The sequence below is a fragment of the Polypterus senegalus genome, chromosome 15 (assembly GCF_016835505.1).
Source record: "Polypterus senegalus isolate Bchr_013 chromosome 15, ASM1683550v1, whole genome shotgun sequence".
Lineage (NCBI taxonomy): Eukaryota > Metazoa > Chordata > Cladistia > Polypteriformes > Polypteridae > Polypterus > Polypterus senegalus.
In genome coordinates this window covers 78,246,818-78,267,233 of record NC_053168.1, presented here as the reverse complement: position 1 = coordinate 78,267,233, position 20,416 = coordinate 78,246,818, and the positions used below count along the sequence as shown (strand labels likewise).

Genomic DNA, 20,416 nt, shown 5'->3' with positions numbered 1-20,416 from the left:
CTCCACTGGAGACTCCTTGAATATAACAACCACGCTGCATACTCTATAAGACATGAACAGTGGCATAAACTGGTACGATGGACAGCACTTCTCACAAAAAAGAACATCCAAGCCTGGGTAAAGTTTGTGAGAACTATGGGGCTTCTTCCCTTCAGCAGCAATGGGGACTCTGGTCATGACAAAGAGCATAATAAATAACTCGAAATGTCAAAATATTCTGGAGCAAAATCTGCTGTCCCCTGCCAGTAAGCTAAAATTAAAGAAAAAGAACAAGACTGCCAAATCCACCAAGGAATGGCTAAAAAAAAAGAAAATTAATGTTCTGAAATGACCCAGTCAGAACCAAGGCCTCAGTCCTACAGAGTAAAATTGTACTCGTCAAAAGGGAGTTATACACAGGAGATCCTTTCTAAGTTTGGCTGACCTTGAATGCTTCTACCAAGAAGACTGGAAAAAAATAGAAAATTAAGGTGTGCTAAGGTGATAGAGACCTATAAAAGCAGACTTACTGCTGCAATCAAAGAAAAAAGGCATTAATATAATATTAGTTAAAAAAAGTGGTCATGCTCACACAAATAAATCACTGAAAATTTTTTGTTTTATTTTCCAGAAAATTATTTATGTTTTACTTTTATATAGTTAGTTATAAAGTCTTAATAAAGAGTAAAAAAAAAAAGAACTGACATGGTTTGTCTTGTGGTGGAGTGGTGGACACCTCAATGTTTTACATTAGTATTAATCTAATTTAGTTTATATCAGCCAATTGACTTCTTTTTGTTCACAAGAATGATTAGTTAAAACACCCACCTCTCTTATACTACTAATCTATTGTAAAATACTAATACTACTACTAAAATACTAATGACAAAATAAAATTGAAAAATATTTTATTGTATGAAACAACATTACTCAGTTTTTTTTCTATAATATAAATAAACAGCAATTAAAAAAGCTGTAGGGCAATTTTCAGCAGACTTGAACAGCCCTGCCTTCTCATTTGCACATTATCTTTAAAATTTATAGCCCATCATATGAACAGTGTGGCAGACGTCCAGGGACCTTGCCCCACTGGGACGGGAAGGACCGGGAGAAGGGAGAAGGGAATGTAAGAGGGCAGCCACCCTGGATGGTATGGGAGCAAAAGACCTGGAGCCACAGTCCGCCACACCCGGAAGTGCTGCCAGATGTTAATTGGGTGCATTATAAAGGAGGCCGCCTCACTCCACTCGGGGAGCTGGAGTCGGGTGGAAGAGGACACAGCTTGCATGTGAGGAATGGAGGAGGCAAAAGAGAAAGAGCGTTATTATTGGTGATTTGTGCACTGTGTTATTGTGTTGTGCAATAAAACGTGTGTAATTTGGGACATTCTGTGTCTGCCTGTTTGTGTCCGGGTTAGAATAACACCACAACAGCAAGAAATTAGGAATCTCTGCTCTGTCTTTAGAAAAGTTGACAAATCACAAATGCTGTATGATCTTCAAACAAAAAACATACAATTGAAAAACATTGCATTCTGTAAGGAAATACAACAAATTTCACCTCTTCTAGTATTAATATTTATTATAAATCGTTACTTTGACAATGTTATGATACTATTAACGACCCAATTTTTACTTGTCCTCAACCACTACATTTTTTACTATCAAGCACACATCTATGGGTATTTTTTATTTCACAGGTAGGCATGCCTTAGTTGCTGGGGAGATGAACTGTAATCCCCATTGTCGATGTTACAGTCCCCACTTCTGAGCACGTCCCACGTACTGCTTCTGCCCGCAATAGTAAAAATACATGAAAATGACGGAATAACAATAACGTGCAGCCAGATCGGATGGGATGGATTTGAAGCCAATATAAAACATGGTATTATTTGTTGTATGCTGAATTGTTCTGTATGATACTGTACAGAAGTATTATAAAACTAGTCTAGGGAAAAAAGAAAAACAACGCAAACGTAAGGAAAGTAATGAAGCCAATAAAATATCGTACATAGTAAATGTAAGCTTTTAAGATACAAGGTAAATCAGCAATGCAAATACTCACTACTGTAATCATTACTTTCTAGTCATATTTTCAATGTGATTCCATAAAAAAAATCCAAACAGAATATTTTCAAACACAATATTTAGGCTGTTAGTCCAAGTATGGGGTCTTCTAATTTCAATTTTTCAAATATTTATGTGTACTCTCATTTGTTTTAACTACCGGTAATTAGTATAACAATGGATGTCACGCAAATCATACAAAATATTGCAACTTATTTACATATTAAAAAGTATTTCTTAACAAAAAATAAATTATCCCATTTTACCATGTCTGAAGATGGAGATGTTGTGACGAAAGCATTTCATTGCATATGCTTACATGGGATATGATGTTCAAATGATGCAAAGTTTAGCCTCAGATGGCCAGAAAGGCCTTTTTACTTTACAGGGTTTTGTAGTCATTGAAAACAACAATTTAATTCTTTTATAGCCCAAAATCACGCAAGGAATACATCAATGGGATTTAACAAGCCCTGTATTTTGACAACTCCCCAGTCTTGTCTCTCTAAGAAGACAAGAAAAAAAAAACTTGTAGTAAAAAAATAGAAGAAATCTTGGGAAAATGCTTTTGACTTTTGGAAGTTTAAAAAGGATGACTCCAACTCTGACTATAGCTATTATAAGAAACATTGCTATTCTGTAATGCTTGGTTGGTAATTCTAATAGTTTTGTAAATTAAAACACTCACCCTCATTTCATGCAGTATACAATAGTGAATAAAGGTGTGTATGAGTTCCAGGTATGGGACCTTTTCACTAATTCTAATTACCCTAACCCTAACTGGCAGCTGGCATTCAGCAATGGTGGATGTCAAGTTGCCAATAAGTGCAATAAAAGTTTTCTGTTGACAAAATTTAAACTATTATTTTTATTGAGAGACTTGGACCGAGTTCATATGAAAAGAGTTCCAGTGGGAACAGAAAGGTCTTGTGCACTGCCCGACTGTACATATATAACATACATAGACCCCGTAGCTACACTGAGTGCTCAAGGTCGCTCCATAATTTTAGTTGCTTGTATCGCTAGTGCTGTGTAGCTTGAATTACATGGCATTCTCTGTGTAACCATTGCAGCCTAGCTTGATATGGGTGTCAAAAATTCTGGAATTAAGTTTAAAACAAATCACCTTTGCAGTTGTCATATTGGTGTGCTTTTATTAATTTTACAAACACAGATGTGACCGATGTGTTGGTTGAAGTTGTAACCCTGTTTATAAACGCCCTTGAGACTCAAGTGGTAAATTCTGATAAGAATTTTATAACACCAGCTCTGCCAAAAGTTAGACAACTTCACAACTGCAGGTCAAACCTCCACATTCCGGGTAAAACATACACTGTAGTTTTTCAATAAAATGTTTATAAAGAAAATTTACCTAAATGGTCTAAATATTTAAAGGAAAAATGAAAGATAACTTCTACACTTAAAGGAGATTAAGTTAAGAGACAACATTTCTAATTCCACTGAAATATGCACAGTTAGTGTTTTTAGCAAATATATTTAAGTGCTTCATGGTTTTGCTAGTTAGTAAAGCTTTTGGTAAAAACAACTGTGTATTTGCACCTTATGAATATATTCCCCTAAACGAAACAACATTTTTAAGTAACTTCCATTTAGCCTAACAAATAAATAAAAAGACAAAGAAGCATTCTTAATTCAAAAACAGTAGAGTGAGATATTTTAACTAGAAGATGGTATTAACATGAAAAATGTAATGTAAGATGAATCATTAATGTATACAATAGGAACATTTCCAGAAAAGAATAAGCGTATGGTGTTTATATTTAATTTCTTTGAGTTCCAGAAGGTTTCACCTTCAAGTAAAAACAAACAGTAAGATTAAATGGAATATGTCAGATTAATCATTTTCTTTTACCATATTAATACTGACATCTTTTATGCAGTAATTTGTGCTTCACTCTTATCTACTCTATATAAATAAAATCCTAAGCCAAAAAGTGCAACGATTTTATGTGATGTTTTTATGTCACGCTTTAAATCGGGCTTATTTTAGAACCTACATATATATGTTTGGTATCATTCTTTTCAGAATTTATCAAACTTTATTGTGATGTTGTTCGATTTTCAGATTCGTATTCCATTTTTAAATTATACACTAAAAAATAGCAGTTGAGAAGATGAGACAATATAAGTGAAAATTTTAGGGTTTCCCCTACCCTCTTCAACAATTTGTAAGCTTACAATATGGCAATTGAAATGTATTAATTTGAATGTTTTTGGCATTGATTAGCACAACTTCTAGAGTGTCAAAGTTAAAATAACAGGATAACCTAAGGATACCTTAAATTGTTACTAGAAATGCAAAATAAAAACAACAGCATGTATCACTTTAAATTACTATTAAATCTCATATGAAGATTCAACTTTTGTTATTAAGCATCCATGCATTATAATGTGCATTTTCTAATTAGATGCCATAGCACATAAAAAGGTAAAATTCCTCCTTAAGTGAATACTCACCTCCACTGGGACCTGCCTGAGATGATTTGTCTGTTCCTGCCAGGCTTTCAACTGCGTCTCCTATATAAGCTCGTCCAATTATACTATGACAGGAACTGCTTTCAGTGATATTATTGTTATTGTTCACCTGAGTCCCATTTAGCTTCATCAGCTTAAAAAGCTCTGCTTCCAGATCTGTTATCTACAAGCAAAGTGCACCACTGATGTAAAAGACAGCCAGAAGGCTTTCAATAGATTAGAAACAATTCTTAACAATTTCTACGATTTCTGAAAAGAAAAACATATTGGTAAAAACTGAGATAATATGACAGTAAAATTTATAAAAAATAGTGTGTAAAATGTAGAGGAAAAGTTCAATTATTAATTATAAATATAAAATCATTGTAACTTTTTAACTTGTCTATGTCAGATTTGTGTATGAAATAATATATACGATAAAGATATACTATTTTCAAAACTTAATGTTATGAAGTAAAATATTTGTGCTTAAGACAAAGTGTGGCAATCCAACAGTAACTGTTTGTAACTGCTTTTGGCATACTGTGTAATGAAATTTAGAAAAAAATTCCTGTGGTTTCCTCCCACAGTCCAAAGACATACAGGTTAGGTGCATTGGCGATCCTGAATTGTCCCTAGTGTGGGCTTGTTGTGTGTGTGTTTGTGTGCGCCCTGTGGTGGGCAGGCGCCCTGCCCGGGGTTTGTTTCCTGCCTTGCACAATGTGTTGGCTGGGATTGGCTCCAGCAGACCCTCCATGACCCTGTAGTTAGGATATAGCAGATTGGAGAAAGGATGGATGGATGGCTGTATTGCATATAAAGTATATATACTGTATATTTATATTGTCATGGACGGAACACCTGGGCTGGCATCCCTGACAGGATGAATCCCAGTCCATTACCTTGCTGATAAGACACGATAAAGAAAAGGCAGTTGACTTTGTCTTTGCCATGAGGCTGGCCTGAGAAGCCAACAATTTGTAGAGTGTGTCAGCATCCCAGCAAGGGTGGATAAAGGACCCATACCTGGACAGGAGGACAACATAATGGAGCAATCAGAGAGGACTCTGTACACTAGATGGCAGCATCCATGAACCTTGGTAACCAAATGAACACCTGCAGGACATGCTGGGAACTGTAGTGTTGTGGAAAATCCCTACTGGATTCCATGGGTGCTGCCAGGGGATGCTGCAGGGATTTATGATCCCTAAATTTATGAAAGTCCTGCTTTACCTGAAAGTATTTCCAACGAGATATGCCCTACCACCAGAAGTATTACCGGGTCTTTGATAAAAGGTGTCGCTCTGCCTAACTCAGATGAGTTGGAATTGGGTTAAAGAAGGACAAATGCGCCTTGGGGAAGTGGAAGAGAAAGGAAGAAAAAATAAAGAATAGTGATTGTGTTTGTGTTGGGGTTATTATATTAAAAAGTATCCTCTCTTAAAGAAATTTATTATAATAAATCTTTCATTTGAACCTGAAATTTGTGTTTGTGCAGTTGTGCCTGGGGTTTGGGGTGCTGCAATATCCCATAGTAGTAACTAATATGTGTATATATATATATATATATATATATATATATATATATACTGTATATATATACATATATATATATACACTCACCTAAAGGATTATTAGGGACACCATACTAATACGGTGTTTGACCACCTTTCGCCTTCAGAACTACCTTAATTCTACGTGGCATTGATTCAACAAGGTGCTGAAAGCATTCTTTAGAAGTGTTGGCCCATATTGATAGGATAGCATCTTGCAGTTGATAGAGATTTGTGGATGTACATCCAGGGCACGAAGATCCCGTTCCACCACATCCCAAAGATGCTCTATTGGGTTGAGATCTGGTGACTGTGGGGGCCATTTTAGTACAGTGAACTCATTGTCATGTTCAAGAAACCAATTTGAAATGATTCGAGCTTTGTGACATGGTGAATTTTCCTGCTGGAAGTAGCCATCAGAGGATGGGTACATGGTGGTCATGAAGGGATGGACATGGTCAGAAACAATGCTCAGGTAGCCCGTGGCATTTAAACGATGCCCAATTGGCACTAAGGGGCCTAAAGTGTGCCAAGAAAACATCTCCCACACCATTACACCACCACCACCAGCCTGCACAGTGGTAACAAGGCATGATGGATTCATGTTCTCATTCTGTTTACGCCAAATTCTGACTCTACCATTTGAATGTCTCAACAGAAATCGAGACTCATCAGACCAGGCAACATTTTTCCAGTCTTCAACTGTCCAATTTTGGTGAGCTCGTGCAAATTGTAGCCTCTTTTTTCTATTTGTAATGGAGATGAGTGGTACCCGGTGGGGTCTTCTGCTGTTGTAGCCTATCCGCCTCAAGGTTGTGCATGTTGTGGCTTCACAAATGCTTTGCTGCATACCTCGGTTGTAACGAGTGGTTATTTCAGTCAAAGTTGCTCTTCTAACAGCTTGAATCAGTCGGCCCATTCTCCTCTGACCTCTAGCATCAACAAGGCATTTTCGCACACAGGACACCATTCTTTGTAAACCCTAGAAATTGTTGTGCATGAAAATCCCAGTAACTGAGCAGATTGTGAAATACTCAGACCGGCCCGTCTGGCACCAACAACCATGCCACGCTCAAAATTGCTTAAATCACCTTTCTTTCCCATTCTGACATTCAGTTTGGAGTTCAGGAGATTGTCTTGACCAGGACCACACCCCTAAATGCATTGAAGCAACTGCCATGTGATTGGTTGACTAGATAATTGCATTAATGAGAAATTGAACAGGTGTTCCTAATAATCCTTTAGGTGAGTGTATATATACACAGAGATATGTTGCACACTTAGTGGTGCAATTGCATCAAGTGTAGCCTTGGCAGATCTTGTTCAGAAAGCGGACGCCACTTGGTTGTTTTACAATAATTAAAATTAGGTATATAAGTAGGTTTCACATTTCTGTTATCATTTTAGCCCTAAAATAGTGACTTAACATCAGGGACCTATTTTATTGACCTTAAGGTTAGTGTTTAGGCAAAGGGAAGGCCATCTACAGTGGCGTCCGCTTTCTGAACAAGACCCGCCTTGTGCAGTTTCTCGTGCAGAATGGAAAACTCACATCTGAATCTGCATCTGAAAGTTTTTAAGCATCTTCTCACCTTGAGTGGACAGTCTTGCATCAGCGCATTGGATTTTGGCCAGGGAGTTTTCACCACTTCGCAAAATGGCCAGCCAAATTAGCATATACGCTGGTCATTTCTAGTAATTCGGACTTTGGCCACACCTCTCGGCCAAAATGCGAAACGGCCAGCCAATTCAGGAACTGGCTGAACTTCAGGTTTTGGCCGTAACATATATAATGCAAAGAATAAGAATAATTCAAAGATTTCACATAAAAATGCTTTGATGTTTGAGGTCTACAAATTCAGAAATATGGCATATCAGTTCCTGCTGCTTCCTCATAGCTCAATGGTTATAGGCTGAAATTTGTAAGATTTTCTTTATGTAATTTCTGGCTTTATTTCCTTTTCTCAAATGCTGTATGTGTAGATTTTGTTGATTTGGGATTAAAAAAGCTCAAAGTGAAGAAGTCTGGGTGTGTGTATTGTTTCCTTGTGTCCAATGCTGCTGAGATTTACTCTTCAGCAGGCCTGGACTGGATAAAGCAAGTTGGTAAATTGACAAATGGATGAAATGTCAGAATTCCATGACTACTGAGTGTTTCTGAATGTGCTTAACCACATTTGTGGCATAACTCCTTCCATACAATTGTAGCGCATAATGTAGAAGATGTAAAAAGTTGTCAATGGGAAGCATTCCTTTAAAACTCATTAACATTACCCTTGCTTGTAAAGTCTGCATCTCTATCAAGTGGGATTTTTCAGTATCTTCAAACTTCTTCCTTTCAGCTTCTTCTCGTTTTATAAAATCAATTTCCCTGCCACAGAAATCAAGCTGTTAAAATCGGTCACATCAATGTGACATACAATTTAATGAACAGTAAACTAAACTAAAAAAAAAAGTAAATTACAACAATTCTTACTTTTGTTGAAAGTCCTTTATAAGCTTCTTAGCCTTGTTGTATTTTTTTTCTAAGGCTTGATATTGACTTTGAGTTTCTTTCAGGTGCTCATTCACAGTATGGCAAAGAGACTGAGCTTCAATCCAGTAACTCTCAAGTTTCAGCATCCGGTCTTTGTTTCCTTCAATGCTCTTTTGCAATTGAGATTTTTCATGTTCCCATCGAACCTTCTCATTTTCTACTGCCTGAAGCTAATAAGAGAAAGCCATTATTAAAAATAAGTAAGCAATTCATTGTTTAGATTAATAAATTGGCACGCAAACAAAGAAGCACATTCTGTACAGTGTCATTGGTTTAAACAGCATAGTATACAGTATGTCCTGCACCCTTAGAAGACAACTAGATCCATTTTAATCTATATAGTTTTTCATGTATGTATAGGCACAAGCATAAAGCAAAAGCCAGAAGCAAAAAACCTACAATATAAATAGAAGAGCTAATCATTACTAGAGGAGAAAAACCCAGCCACAAGGGATGCACAAACAAGTGCGTTTCTTCATATCAGTCCCAAGCTCGGATAAATGGGAAGGGTTACGTCAGGAAGGGCATCCAGTGTGAAAATTTTGCCAGATCAACATGCGGACAACAATACAGATTTACATACCGGATCAGTCGAGTCACTGGTTAACAATGACTGCCACCAGTACTGTTAGCCAACAGGGTACTTGCGGAAATTGGGCTACTGCTGGCCAAATAAGAAGAAGAATAGGGGGGAGACGTGTCTACAAGAAAGTGGGGAGGAGGAAGGTAAAGAGAGTGGAACTTAGGGTAGGAAATATGAATGTTGGCAGCATGACTGGTAAGGGGAGAGAGTTAGCCAATATGATGGAGAAGGGGTGTAAGAGGTTATTCTGAAGGAACAGTATGTCAAGAGTGTTTTGGAAGTGAAAACAATGTCAGACAGAGTAATGATTATGAGGCTGGAAATTCGAAGCATGATGATGAATGTTGTTAGTGCATATGCCCCGCAAGTTGGGTGTGCGATGGATGAGAAAGAAGATTTCTGGAGTGAGTTGGATGAAGTGATCAACAGTGTACCCAAGGGACAGAAAGTGGTGATTGGAGTGGATATCAATGGACATGTTGGTGAAGGGAACAGAGGAGATGAGGACGTGATGGGTAGGTATGGTGTCAAGGAGAGGAATGAAGGAAGAAGGTCAGATGATAGTGGATTTGGCAAAAAAGGATAGGGATGGCTGTGGTGAATATGTATTTTAAGAAAAGGGAGGAACATATGGTGACATACAAGAGTGGAGGAAGATGCACACAGGTAGATTATATCCTATGCAGAATAGTCAATCTGAAGGAGATTAAAGATTGTAAAGTGGTGGCAGGGGAAAGTGTAGTTAGACAGCATAAAATGGTGGTCTGTAGGATGACGTTGCAGATCAAGGAGAAGAGAGTGAGAGCAGAGCCAAGCATCAAATGGTAGAAGTTGAAAAAGGAAGAATGCAAACTTGAGTTTAGGGAGGAGGTATGACAGGCACTGGGTGGCAATGAAGAGTTACCAAACAGCTAGACAACTACAGCAGAAGTAGAAAGGCTGTCAACAAGAAGGGTGCTTGGCGTGACATCTGGACAGAAGAAGGAGGAAAAGGAAAACTGGTAGTGGAATGGGGAAGTACAGTAGAGTATACAGAGGAAGAGAATGGCGAAGAAGAAATAGCATAGTCAGAGAGATGCAGAAAGTAGACAAGAGTACAAGGAGATAAGGCGCAAGGTGAAGAGAGAGGTGGAGAATGCTAAAGAAAAGGCATATGATGAGTTGTATGAGAGGTTGGACACTGAAGAGGGAGAAAAGGACCTGTACCGAATGGCTAGACAGAGGGACCGAGCTGGGAAAGATGTGCAGCAGGTTAGGGTAATAAAGGATAAAGATGGAAACATACTAACAAACGAAGAGGGTGTGTTGAGAAGATGGAAAGAGTACTTTGAGAGGCTGATGAATGAATAGAATGAGAGAGAGAGAAGGTTGGATGATGTGGAGATAGTGAATCAGGAAGTGCAACAGATTAGCAAGGAGGAAGTAAGGACAGCAATGAAGAGTATAAAGAATGAAAAGGCTGTTGGTCCAGATGACATACCTGTGGAGGCATGGAGGACTTTAGGAGAGATGACATTGGAGTTTTTGACCAGATTGTTTAATGGAATCTTGGAAAGTAAGAGGATGCCTGAGGAGTGGAGAAGTGTACTGGTACCGATTTTTAAGAGTAAGGAGGATGTGCAGAGCTGTAGTATCTACAGGGGGATAAAATTGATGAGCCACAGCAAGAAGTTAATGGAAAGAGTAGTGGAAGCTAGGTTAAAAATGGAGATGATGATTAGTGAGCAGCATCATAGTTTAATGCCAAGAAAGAGCACAGCAGATGCAATGTTTGCTCTGAGGATGTTGATGGAAAAATATAGAGAAGACCAGAAGGAGTTGCATTGTGTCTTTGTGGACCTGGAGGAAGCATTTGACAGGGTGCTTCGAGAAGAGTTGTGGTATTGTATGAGGAAGTCAGGAGTGGCAGAGAAGTATGTAAGAGTCGTACAGGATTTGTATGAGGGAAGTGTGACAATGGTGAGGTCTGTGGTAGGACGGATGCATTCAACATAGAGATAGGATTACATCAGGGATCGGCTCTGAGCCCTTTCTTATTTGCAATGGTGATAGACAGGTTGACAGATGAGATTAGACAGGTGTCCCCTTGGACTATGATGTTTGCTGATGACATTGTGATCTGCAGCGAGAGTAGGGAGCAGGTTGAGGAGAGAGAGGAGAGGAGGAGATATGCTCTACATAGGCGAGGAATGAAGTGTGACAATGCAGGTTCAGCTCCATGCTCCCATCGGCTATTCGGGAGCCCTTGAACACAACACCGTCAATAATGTTACAGAGATGAGCTAGACAGTGAGGCAACATAGCAAGGGGATGATACAAAGTGCTTCTATTAAAAATCCAACAAAACAATGTCCAAATCAAAGTATTCAACATAAATAAAGTGCAGTGCCTTCTACAAAGTCTTCATTAAATAAATAATCCATAAAAACAGTAAAATTGTGGAGGTTAAAATCATTAGAAACAAAAAACAATCCTTTAAAAACGAGGTTAAAACGCAAAGCAGGAAGCAGTCTTCTAAAAACCAATTACAAGCCCGGTGCCTCTTTTAAACTAGCGTCTCACCTGCTTCTCTCGTTTGGGCTTTGCAACAGGCGAGACGCTCTCTCTGCAGCTGTCTCTCACACACTCACAAAGGTCTGGAGGCCGTCCGATCCTAGCTTCGTTCGTACTCTAATCCCAGACCATGACTTAGCTTCTCTCCAAACGGCCAGGACTCCCATGCTGGAGATTACACGCCTAAGTCTCCTGACTCCCACTGTCTTCCATGGTGAGCCACCATCCTCACTAGTCACTCCCGCTCTTCTCCAAATGCTCAGCGGGAGCAACTACAATCGACTGCCCTCAGTGTTAACTACACACCTCGCTAGGGCCCACAGTCCAGCTGCACTCGAGCATGCTCTTGCTCACTCGTTAGTTTTCGCGCTCTCTCTCTCTCACCGGCTTTCTCCTCACTTCCTTCCAGCAACCTCCGTCTCTCTTTTTCCGTTCATTTTTCTTCCTTTTCCTTGTTCTTCCTCTCCTAGCTGACTCGCGCTTCTATATATTGAGGGAGGCCATAGCAGCTGCAGCACATTAGCAGCCCCAGGAACAATCACTGATGTGGGCAGTCCCTCACCTGTGCACTAGGTGAAAAACGCCCACACCGCAAATCGCCCTGAAACCCGCTGAAACTGGCTTTTGCTGAGAGAGCTGTGGACCCATAACACCACATGATGGTCAGTAGGAACAAGACAGAATACATGTATGTAAATGAGGGGGAGGTCAGTGGAATGGTGAGGATGCAGGGAGTAGAGTTGGCGAAGGTGGATGAGTTTAAATACTTGAGATCAACAGTACAGAGTAATGGGGATTGTGGAAAAGAGGTGAAAAAGACAGTGTAGGCAGTGTGGAATGGGTGAAGAACAGTGTCAGGAGTAATTTGTGACAGACAGTTATCAGCAAGGGTGAAAGGGAAGAGCCACAGGACGGTAGTGAGACTAACTATGTTATATTGGTTGGAGACGCTAAGATTTACATTGGGTGTGATGAGGATGGACATGATTAGAAATGAGTGCATTAGAGGGTCGGCTCAGAGAGGTGAGATTGAGTTGGTCTGGATATGTGCAGAGGAGAGATGCTGGGTATATTGGGCAAAGGATGTTAAATATCGAGCTGCCAGGTAAGAGGAAAAGATGAAGGCCTAAAAGGAGGTTTATGGATGTGGTGGGAGAGAACATGAAAGTGATGGGTGTGACAGAGCGAGATGTAGAAGACAGGGCGATATGGAAAAAGATGATCAGCTGTGGCAACACCTAATGGGAGGAGCCGGAAGATGAAGAAGTAAACTGCCAATCTTCTTTCATGGAAAAGACAATAGCAGAAAACATGTATTCATCCTTTTTGAAGAATCATTTTTGTAATCTTTTTTATGAAGAAAGTTAAAAAAGCTAGCTTTGTAAATGTAAATGAAAAGACAATAACACATCTCTCTTAATTGACCCAGAAATCCACTCATTATCACTACATGACTCAGAGATGCTTCTGTAACGCTAAGGAAGGTGAACAGCAATAAGACAAGGAAGGACAAATAAAAGTGCTAAATTATTCTTTCGGCAAATGAAACCACAGCAGAGTCTTGTTGAATAGTACAGACAACTAATTTCATATTTTAATTGATTTTATATTTTTAATACTTTTATATTTTAGATGTAACGTAAGAATATAGATGAATAAATGACAGTCTGAGTAAGGAGGTATCTGTACTTGATTTGGAGGCCTTTTTAGTTACTGTACTTATAAACATGAATTTAAGATGCACTTTCCTTTTAATATCTGTGGCTTATGTTTATAATCCAATGAATGCATATTTATAACCCCATCACACTAATATTCAGACAGCAGCATTCAAGTGAAAACACATTAAACTACACAGGCCACAGAAAGTATGCGAATATTATCTAATTGTAAATAGTTGTTCCCATCATGGCAAGAAATTAATTTCTTTTTACTCAAATTTATATAGGTGCCTAATACTGCACTGCATACTCAGAGGCAAAGAAACCAGGACCTGAAAATCATAAATATGGCACTGAAAGATGCTCAATCAAATGTTAATCTGAATAACATTTACACACCAAACTCATTTTAATTTACACTACCATGAGATTAAAATGTAATATCTTCTGAATTATAGGACAGAACAGCACAAAATCAGTCTACAGTATACACGAATATTAAAAGGGTTATCAATTGTCTCTGAAGAAATCTGGTTTTGTCATTCACTTGTGCTGTCCCGCGAGAGCACTGTGGTGAAATGGTTAGCACTGCTGTCTAGCACCACCAGACCCTTGGATTCGATTTTTGGCACACTTTATGATTTCAATTTGCAGGGTCTTCCAGCCAACTGAATTTGTGTGGGTTTTCTCCAGGTACTTGATTTTCTCACATTTAACATAGATTAAATAACTCAGTATTAACAAATGTGATTGTCTCTGCAAGTGTGCCTTGCAATAAACTGGTGTCTCACTGTTACAATTCCTCTATTCAGTTTTATTAGATTAGTGCCTGTTAGTCTGTAACGGAAGAGGAGATCTGAAACATACACAAGTACAAAGTAAATCCAAATTCATTTAAGCAAAACCAGCATTCCAGTAAGTCCTTACTGAAAATTAATTTAGCTTGATCCACTTGATTATGAGTAGTTTAAAAATCATTTAAGAAAGAAACAGTGAACATTGACTCAAGAAATGCTGGTTCATAAAAGCACGATAGTACAGATTGTATATAATGTAAGATCTTTTGAAAATGTTTTGCTCCTAACTGTTCTGATTGAAAAGCAATGGAAATTAGCTAATTCAAAGCAGAAGATAGTGAAAAGGTGTCATTTTTAGTTTCCAAAGGCTGAAGAGTGCATCTTGAAGTCAAGTACATTTCAATTCAGAGGTAATTTGGTAATGAATGACTTCAAAATATTTTCAAGTCTAAACTGACAGGTAACAGCACAGCTTGGCTGGGTTTGCCTCAGGTTGTCTTGTAGCAGGCATAACATAGTTTGTTAGTGACTACAGCTGAATTCATATCTGCTGGAGGTTATTCGCAACCGCTATATTGTCACTACACATCCAAAATCAAAACCATAGAGTTTGTATAGTAATAAATGAATTTAACACAAATCACACACAGTATTTGTTCCATTTCAGTTCCCTCATAAACATGTGTTCTGTATTCTGCTTATTATACGAATACCAATATCATTTTCAGAAAACACTTGATATTTACCGGTTAGGTTGTGGGCTATTACATTACTTGTGCACAAATTGCATTTACAATACAATACAATACAATTTATTTTTGTATAGCCCAAAATCACACAAGAAGTGCCGCAATGGGCTTTAACAGGCCCCTCCTTTTGACAGCCCCCCAGCCTTGACTCTTTAAGAAGACAATGAAAAACTTCCAAAAAAAACCCTTGCAGGGAAAAAAATGGAAGAAAACTTGGGAAAGCCAGTTAAAAAGAGAAACCCATTTCCAAGTAGGATGGGCGTGCAGTGGGTGTATAAAAAAGGGGGTAAATACAATACAATACAACATAATAGTGCAATAGAAATATTACAAGTACAGAGCGAAATTCAACAGTAGATAATATCACATAATACGATTTGGATTTGTTCAGAGTCCTGGAGACCTCGGCCATCAACCTGCCTACCCCTATTGGCCATTCCACTGCTGAGTCAGTGCTGGGCCAGCCAATCCAATGAAAGGACCCCTCTACTTGATGATTCATCAGAGATGACTTGCTAATTATTCAAGTCAACTTAACATGTGACAAAACATGAAAAACATGCAGTCTCCCTCTCCCACTGAAAAATAATCTAAAGGGATTTCAGGATACCTTTGGGTAGCTATTCATTTAAATCTTTCACTCTGGGGGGTATTATATGAAGCACAATTTATATTTCATAATATCTAACTGCTGTCTAATGTTTTTCAGAGAATGAAATTCAAAGATGATATTTGTGTTTTACTCAACAAATGTGATAAATATAGTGATCGACTAGTGTATTGAACTTTGATAACATACAATAAATACTGTACTTAAGTCTAACTGATCAAATGCAATATTCTGTTACTCAATGCAAAGCATTATTCTTACCTTGTTCTTTAACTTTTGAATTTCAGCTTCAGTCACAGCATGCTTTATTTGTAGCTGAAAACAATATTAAAAAAACGAAGTCAATGCCAATGTTAACCAAACTAGTTTTACCATAATTCTCTGCATATGCCTGTTCCACTTTGTCGTAGAAATCCTGTTAAGAGAACTGCATTTCAGCAAGATGGAATTTAGTATGCAACAGGAAAAATATTTATTGTTTTGTCCAAAGAAAATGTAATTAAAATATAAGTTGCATTATGCATTTTAGTAAACAAAAATTACCTCAGTAGGTTAATTACCATTAATACTGTCAGCATGTACTTTATAATTGCTAAACTGCTGCAGCTTTATTTGTTTATATATTATAATTTTACAGCTTGTAGAAAGCACTGACATATTATTCTGCAGGGTGTAAGCAAAATATTCAGATAAGAGATCTAAGCCAACAATTACAAGTAATGGTAGCCAAGCTTTTTAAAAGATAAAATATTCATGCAATACATACAGGTATATACACAAAATAAATTAATTTGATAAAAAGATTTTTATCTAAAGGACAGCATCACAGAAGATAAGAATGACTAAGACAACAACTTCTTGATGTTGAAATAAACCAAGTGAGCCTACTAAGAGTAAAAGAGTGGAAAGAAAGAGTCTGAGATTTGAATCTTGAAGTGGGAACATCAGCTGCTATTAGCACTCACAGTCAACACAAGTAATGTGGCATTAGAGCACCTCCATCCAAAGTCTTGGGAATCTCACAAGCAAATCTTTAAAATATGTCTTTCATATACCATCCCCTTAATGAAAGCCTTTTTTACATAGATTTTTACATAAATCACCAATTACTGTGACCAATTATCATCATATTTAATGAACTGTAAGTTACTTATAAATACAGATGAACTAAAACTCTTTAGTGTACCACTTGATGTTAAACTGAATCATGTTACTTTGGTGGGCTGGCGCCCTGCCCGGGGTTTGTTTACTGCCTTGTGCCCTGTGCTTGCTGGGTTTGGCTCCAGCAGACCCCTATGACCCTGTGGTTAGGATATAGAAGGTTGGATAATGGATAGATGAATCATGCTATTATATTACAAATTTACAGATCCCTTAAACCATTAATAAAATTAGAAACCTTTATTCTGGCGTGGTTATAAATGAAGATAAAGTAGTTTCACTGGATAATTTTAATATTAACACTGCTCAAACAGCTTGCTCAAAAGATGTTTTACATTTGTTTAGCTCTGTAGGTCATTTGTAAATTGTGATGTTGTGACAGATCAATTTGCGTAAAGGTATGAAGATGGATGCTTCCCTTTGAAATCCAGATAACAAAAATGAATACACAAGTACCTCACCAGGAGAGAAAAACCACGGCAGACTGATTGTGCTGCCAGCAGAAGCAGATGCCAAATTAAGCTAACAGCCAACTAGTAGCAAAAAAATGTAAAAGTTCACACTCAGCTGATCTTACATGAATGAATCACAGCAATAACATGAAATTAGTGGCACTCCACTTCTTCACACTGAGAAATCCTGACATGCTTGTTCTCCACTGATATACAAATCAAAGCCAATCAGTTTAGTGTGAATCAAGACTAAATACTGTATTAACTCAGATTATACTCTACTCGTTAAGGGCACATTTTCATTTTGTGTCCTGTAATATTTTCAGCTTAGCTTTTCTTGACATCATGAAACATTGGTTTAGTTGCCAAAAAAAAAGTTAATTTGCAGTTATTTGGGAAAATATGCTTTGACAAACTGCACTAGAAACTCAATAGTTCTTAGGCAAAATGAAAATGGGATTGACTCAGTTTCTTTTGATACTCCATCCATTTCTCAGTTGGCAACTGTATTTTCAAACTTCATTGTTGTCTGAGCATTGTCAATCAGCAGCACCAATTCACTAACAGGTTGACTGAGTAACAGTAAGATGTGGGGGTCTAAAGAAGTGAATAAATGTCCCTGGCTCTTAGGTTACAATTTCAGAACTGGTACTCTGAAGCACATCTATTGAAACTGAGTAGTGGTAGGTGATTCCATGGTGTGGAATGTTAGAATTCCAAGTACATGTCAGTCAGTCATTTTTAACCTGTGAAGTCCTGAACATGGTTGCAGGGGGTTGCTGGAGCCTATCCTAGGTGGTATAGGGCAAAAAGTTTGAACAAAACCTGGACATGGTGACAATTCATCACAGGAAGAACACACACCTACACACCCCAGTCACACACTAGGGTCAATTTAAGGTCCCCAATTCACTTAACCCTTTTGTCTTTGGACGTGGAGGAAAACCACACAGATATGGAGAGAACAAACTCCAAGCAAACTCAAAAAAGGGAGGACCTGGAAAGTGAACCCTGGTCTCCTTTCTGCGAGGTAACAGAGCCACCACTGCATCACCATGCAGACCCCAAGTACATGTCAAAATGCTAATTGTATCAGGTTCTCACAATTCTGTCCAACTGTTTGAAGAACAATTATGCTGTGAGTGACACAAAGCAAAGTGGGCAGATTGAAAGCAAAATCTTTTACAGGGAAAATCATCAAATCTAGAAGACCTAAAAAAAAGCAAATGAAACTGCTCAAGGAGATTATCTTATTGTTCTGATAAGTCTGAACATTGAAATTCAAAGCCCAGACACTAATTGAAATGAGTCATGGATTTTATAAATGGATGTCACCACGCATCTCCACTCAGAAGTTTAGGGAACATATTTTATAGCAGACTGTGTTAGCAACTTGCCTTATACTTAAAAGCACATATGTAAATAACTGAGATGAGTTTTGAGAAAGGCCTGGACTTCTGAAGTGAAATAGTCTCAATCCAAACTGAGATGGACATTATATTTTAATCCTAATATAAGGATGCAAAATTGCTTGGTAGACTAATGAGAGCACCATCCAGGCTACTGCTTTGTGATCTTAAAACACAGGTTGCTGTATATTCCATCTCTTATTCTTGAGTAACTAAATAATTGGTAGGGCTACACTTGGTAATGAGTCACATGACTAGTATTATGCCTCACACTAAGACAGGCAATCAAAAAGAATGGAAGGGGCCAGAAGAAAAAAGCTGAGCTTGATTCTTAGTTACAACTTCTGGCTTGCTCATCTTTACTCTGATTAGAAATCATTAGACATGTTCTGGGCGTACAGCAAATTAACAACATTTTGGACAAAAATCTTTAAATGCCTATTAGACAATCTTGGTGTCACTCCTAATCCATTGACAGCTGTGTTTGGTGTATTCCCAGATAGGCTTAAAGTGGAGAAGGACAAACAAAGTGTAATTGCCTTTACCTCACTACTGGCAAGTAGACTTATCTTACTTAACTGGAAGAATCCTAATCCACCACTCTCAAGTCAGTGGTTAACTGATGTTTTATACTATTTGAAATGGGGAAAAATCTAATTCTCACTCACAAGATTTGTTCAAAACCTTTTTAAAATATGACAGGATACTCTTCCTTTCTTGCTGCTTTTAAAGAGTAGCTTTGGTTGTTGGCTCTCCTCTCTTTCTCATGGGTGGGGGTTATATTTTGTTTTGTTCCCTTTGATTTGATTTTATGCAATGTTATCTGCTTCTAATTAAAATGAAAATTAAAAAATCATAAGCCAAAGATCAAACCAAGAAGCAGAAGTCAAAGTCAGGAACCAGGAAATCTAAATAGCACTACTATATGGACAGACAAAGTTATCCACAAAACTCATATTTTGATATATGTAATGGGATAATCTTTACAGAGATTCACCAATGACGTTAACTGCCCAAATTCTTGGACTGCACCCCTTAGCAACTGTCATCACATATTGACAATAGTAGCATAAAATGGCGGCACCCCACTATGGTAATGAAAACAATATAAAATTATTCTCAACTAGAAACACTCAGACCAAAGCTTCTTGGAAGAAGCATCTCTCATGAAATGCGGCACCCAGATTACTCTGTTTTGGTTGCTACAATGACATTCACTGCCAGCCGATGTCCCCGCGGGTCTTTTTCTGGTGGACATTTCGCATGCTTGCACATCCATGATTTTCTTTACAGCCATATCATGTTGCCATAATGCTGCTTGTTGTGTGAAGGAGTTGAAGCCCAATGACTTAGTGGAGGAAGCACTCACCTCAAATACTTAGGTCATGTACAGTATAACTTGCTTCTACACTCTGAGTGAATGATGAAAACAATCAATCAGCCTGCTTTACTATTAACAGAGGTTGCCATGGTTTTTTCCTGTCAGCAACACCACATGCTCACGTCTTTTCATTTCCTGTCAGCTAGGGCACGTTGCCAATTGCAATGAGAAGGACTTGAAGCCCAATTCTGTGGATATGGTAGCTTGCTCCTTCAGTTCATGGGCTGTGTTACATATGTCTCATCATAAGCTTTCGATGAGACCAAGATCAAGTTTCAAAGACCTGTCATTAACAGATTTTTGTGTGATAGACAACCCTTAGCTTTATATATATTGTATATAGATAACTGAAAACAACTCCAGCCTACAAATAAATTCCATTATATGAATGTGTACCACAAAAAAACCCAATAATGATATTTACAAAAATTAAGAAAACTGCTAAAGACGA

General features: G+C 38.0%; 1 protein-coding gene across 3 annotated transcripts in view; it reads right to left on the bottom strand.

Annotated features, from left to right (window-relative positions):
* ppp1r9a (protein phosphatase 1, regulatory subunit 9A) overlaps positions 1 to 20,416 on the bottom strand; it is a 259,164-nt gene that overhangs the window by 61,028 nt on the left and 177,720 nt on the right. For all 3 annotated transcript variants that reach the window (XM_039736777.1, XM_039736779.1, XM_039736778.1), the window contains exons 8-11: positions 15,824 to 15,877; positions 8,550 to 8,779; positions 8,348 to 8,444; positions 4,524 to 4,704 (exon numbers count right to left, since the gene is read on the bottom strand). In XM_039736777.1, the coding sequence (XP_039592711.1) occupies positions 4,524 to 4,704; positions 8,348 to 8,444; positions 8,550 to 8,779; positions 15,824 to 15,877 (562 nt within the window). The remainder of the gene's footprint in view (positions 1 to 4,523; positions 4,705 to 8,347; positions 8,445 to 8,549; positions 8,780 to 15,823; positions 15,878 to 20,416) is intronic.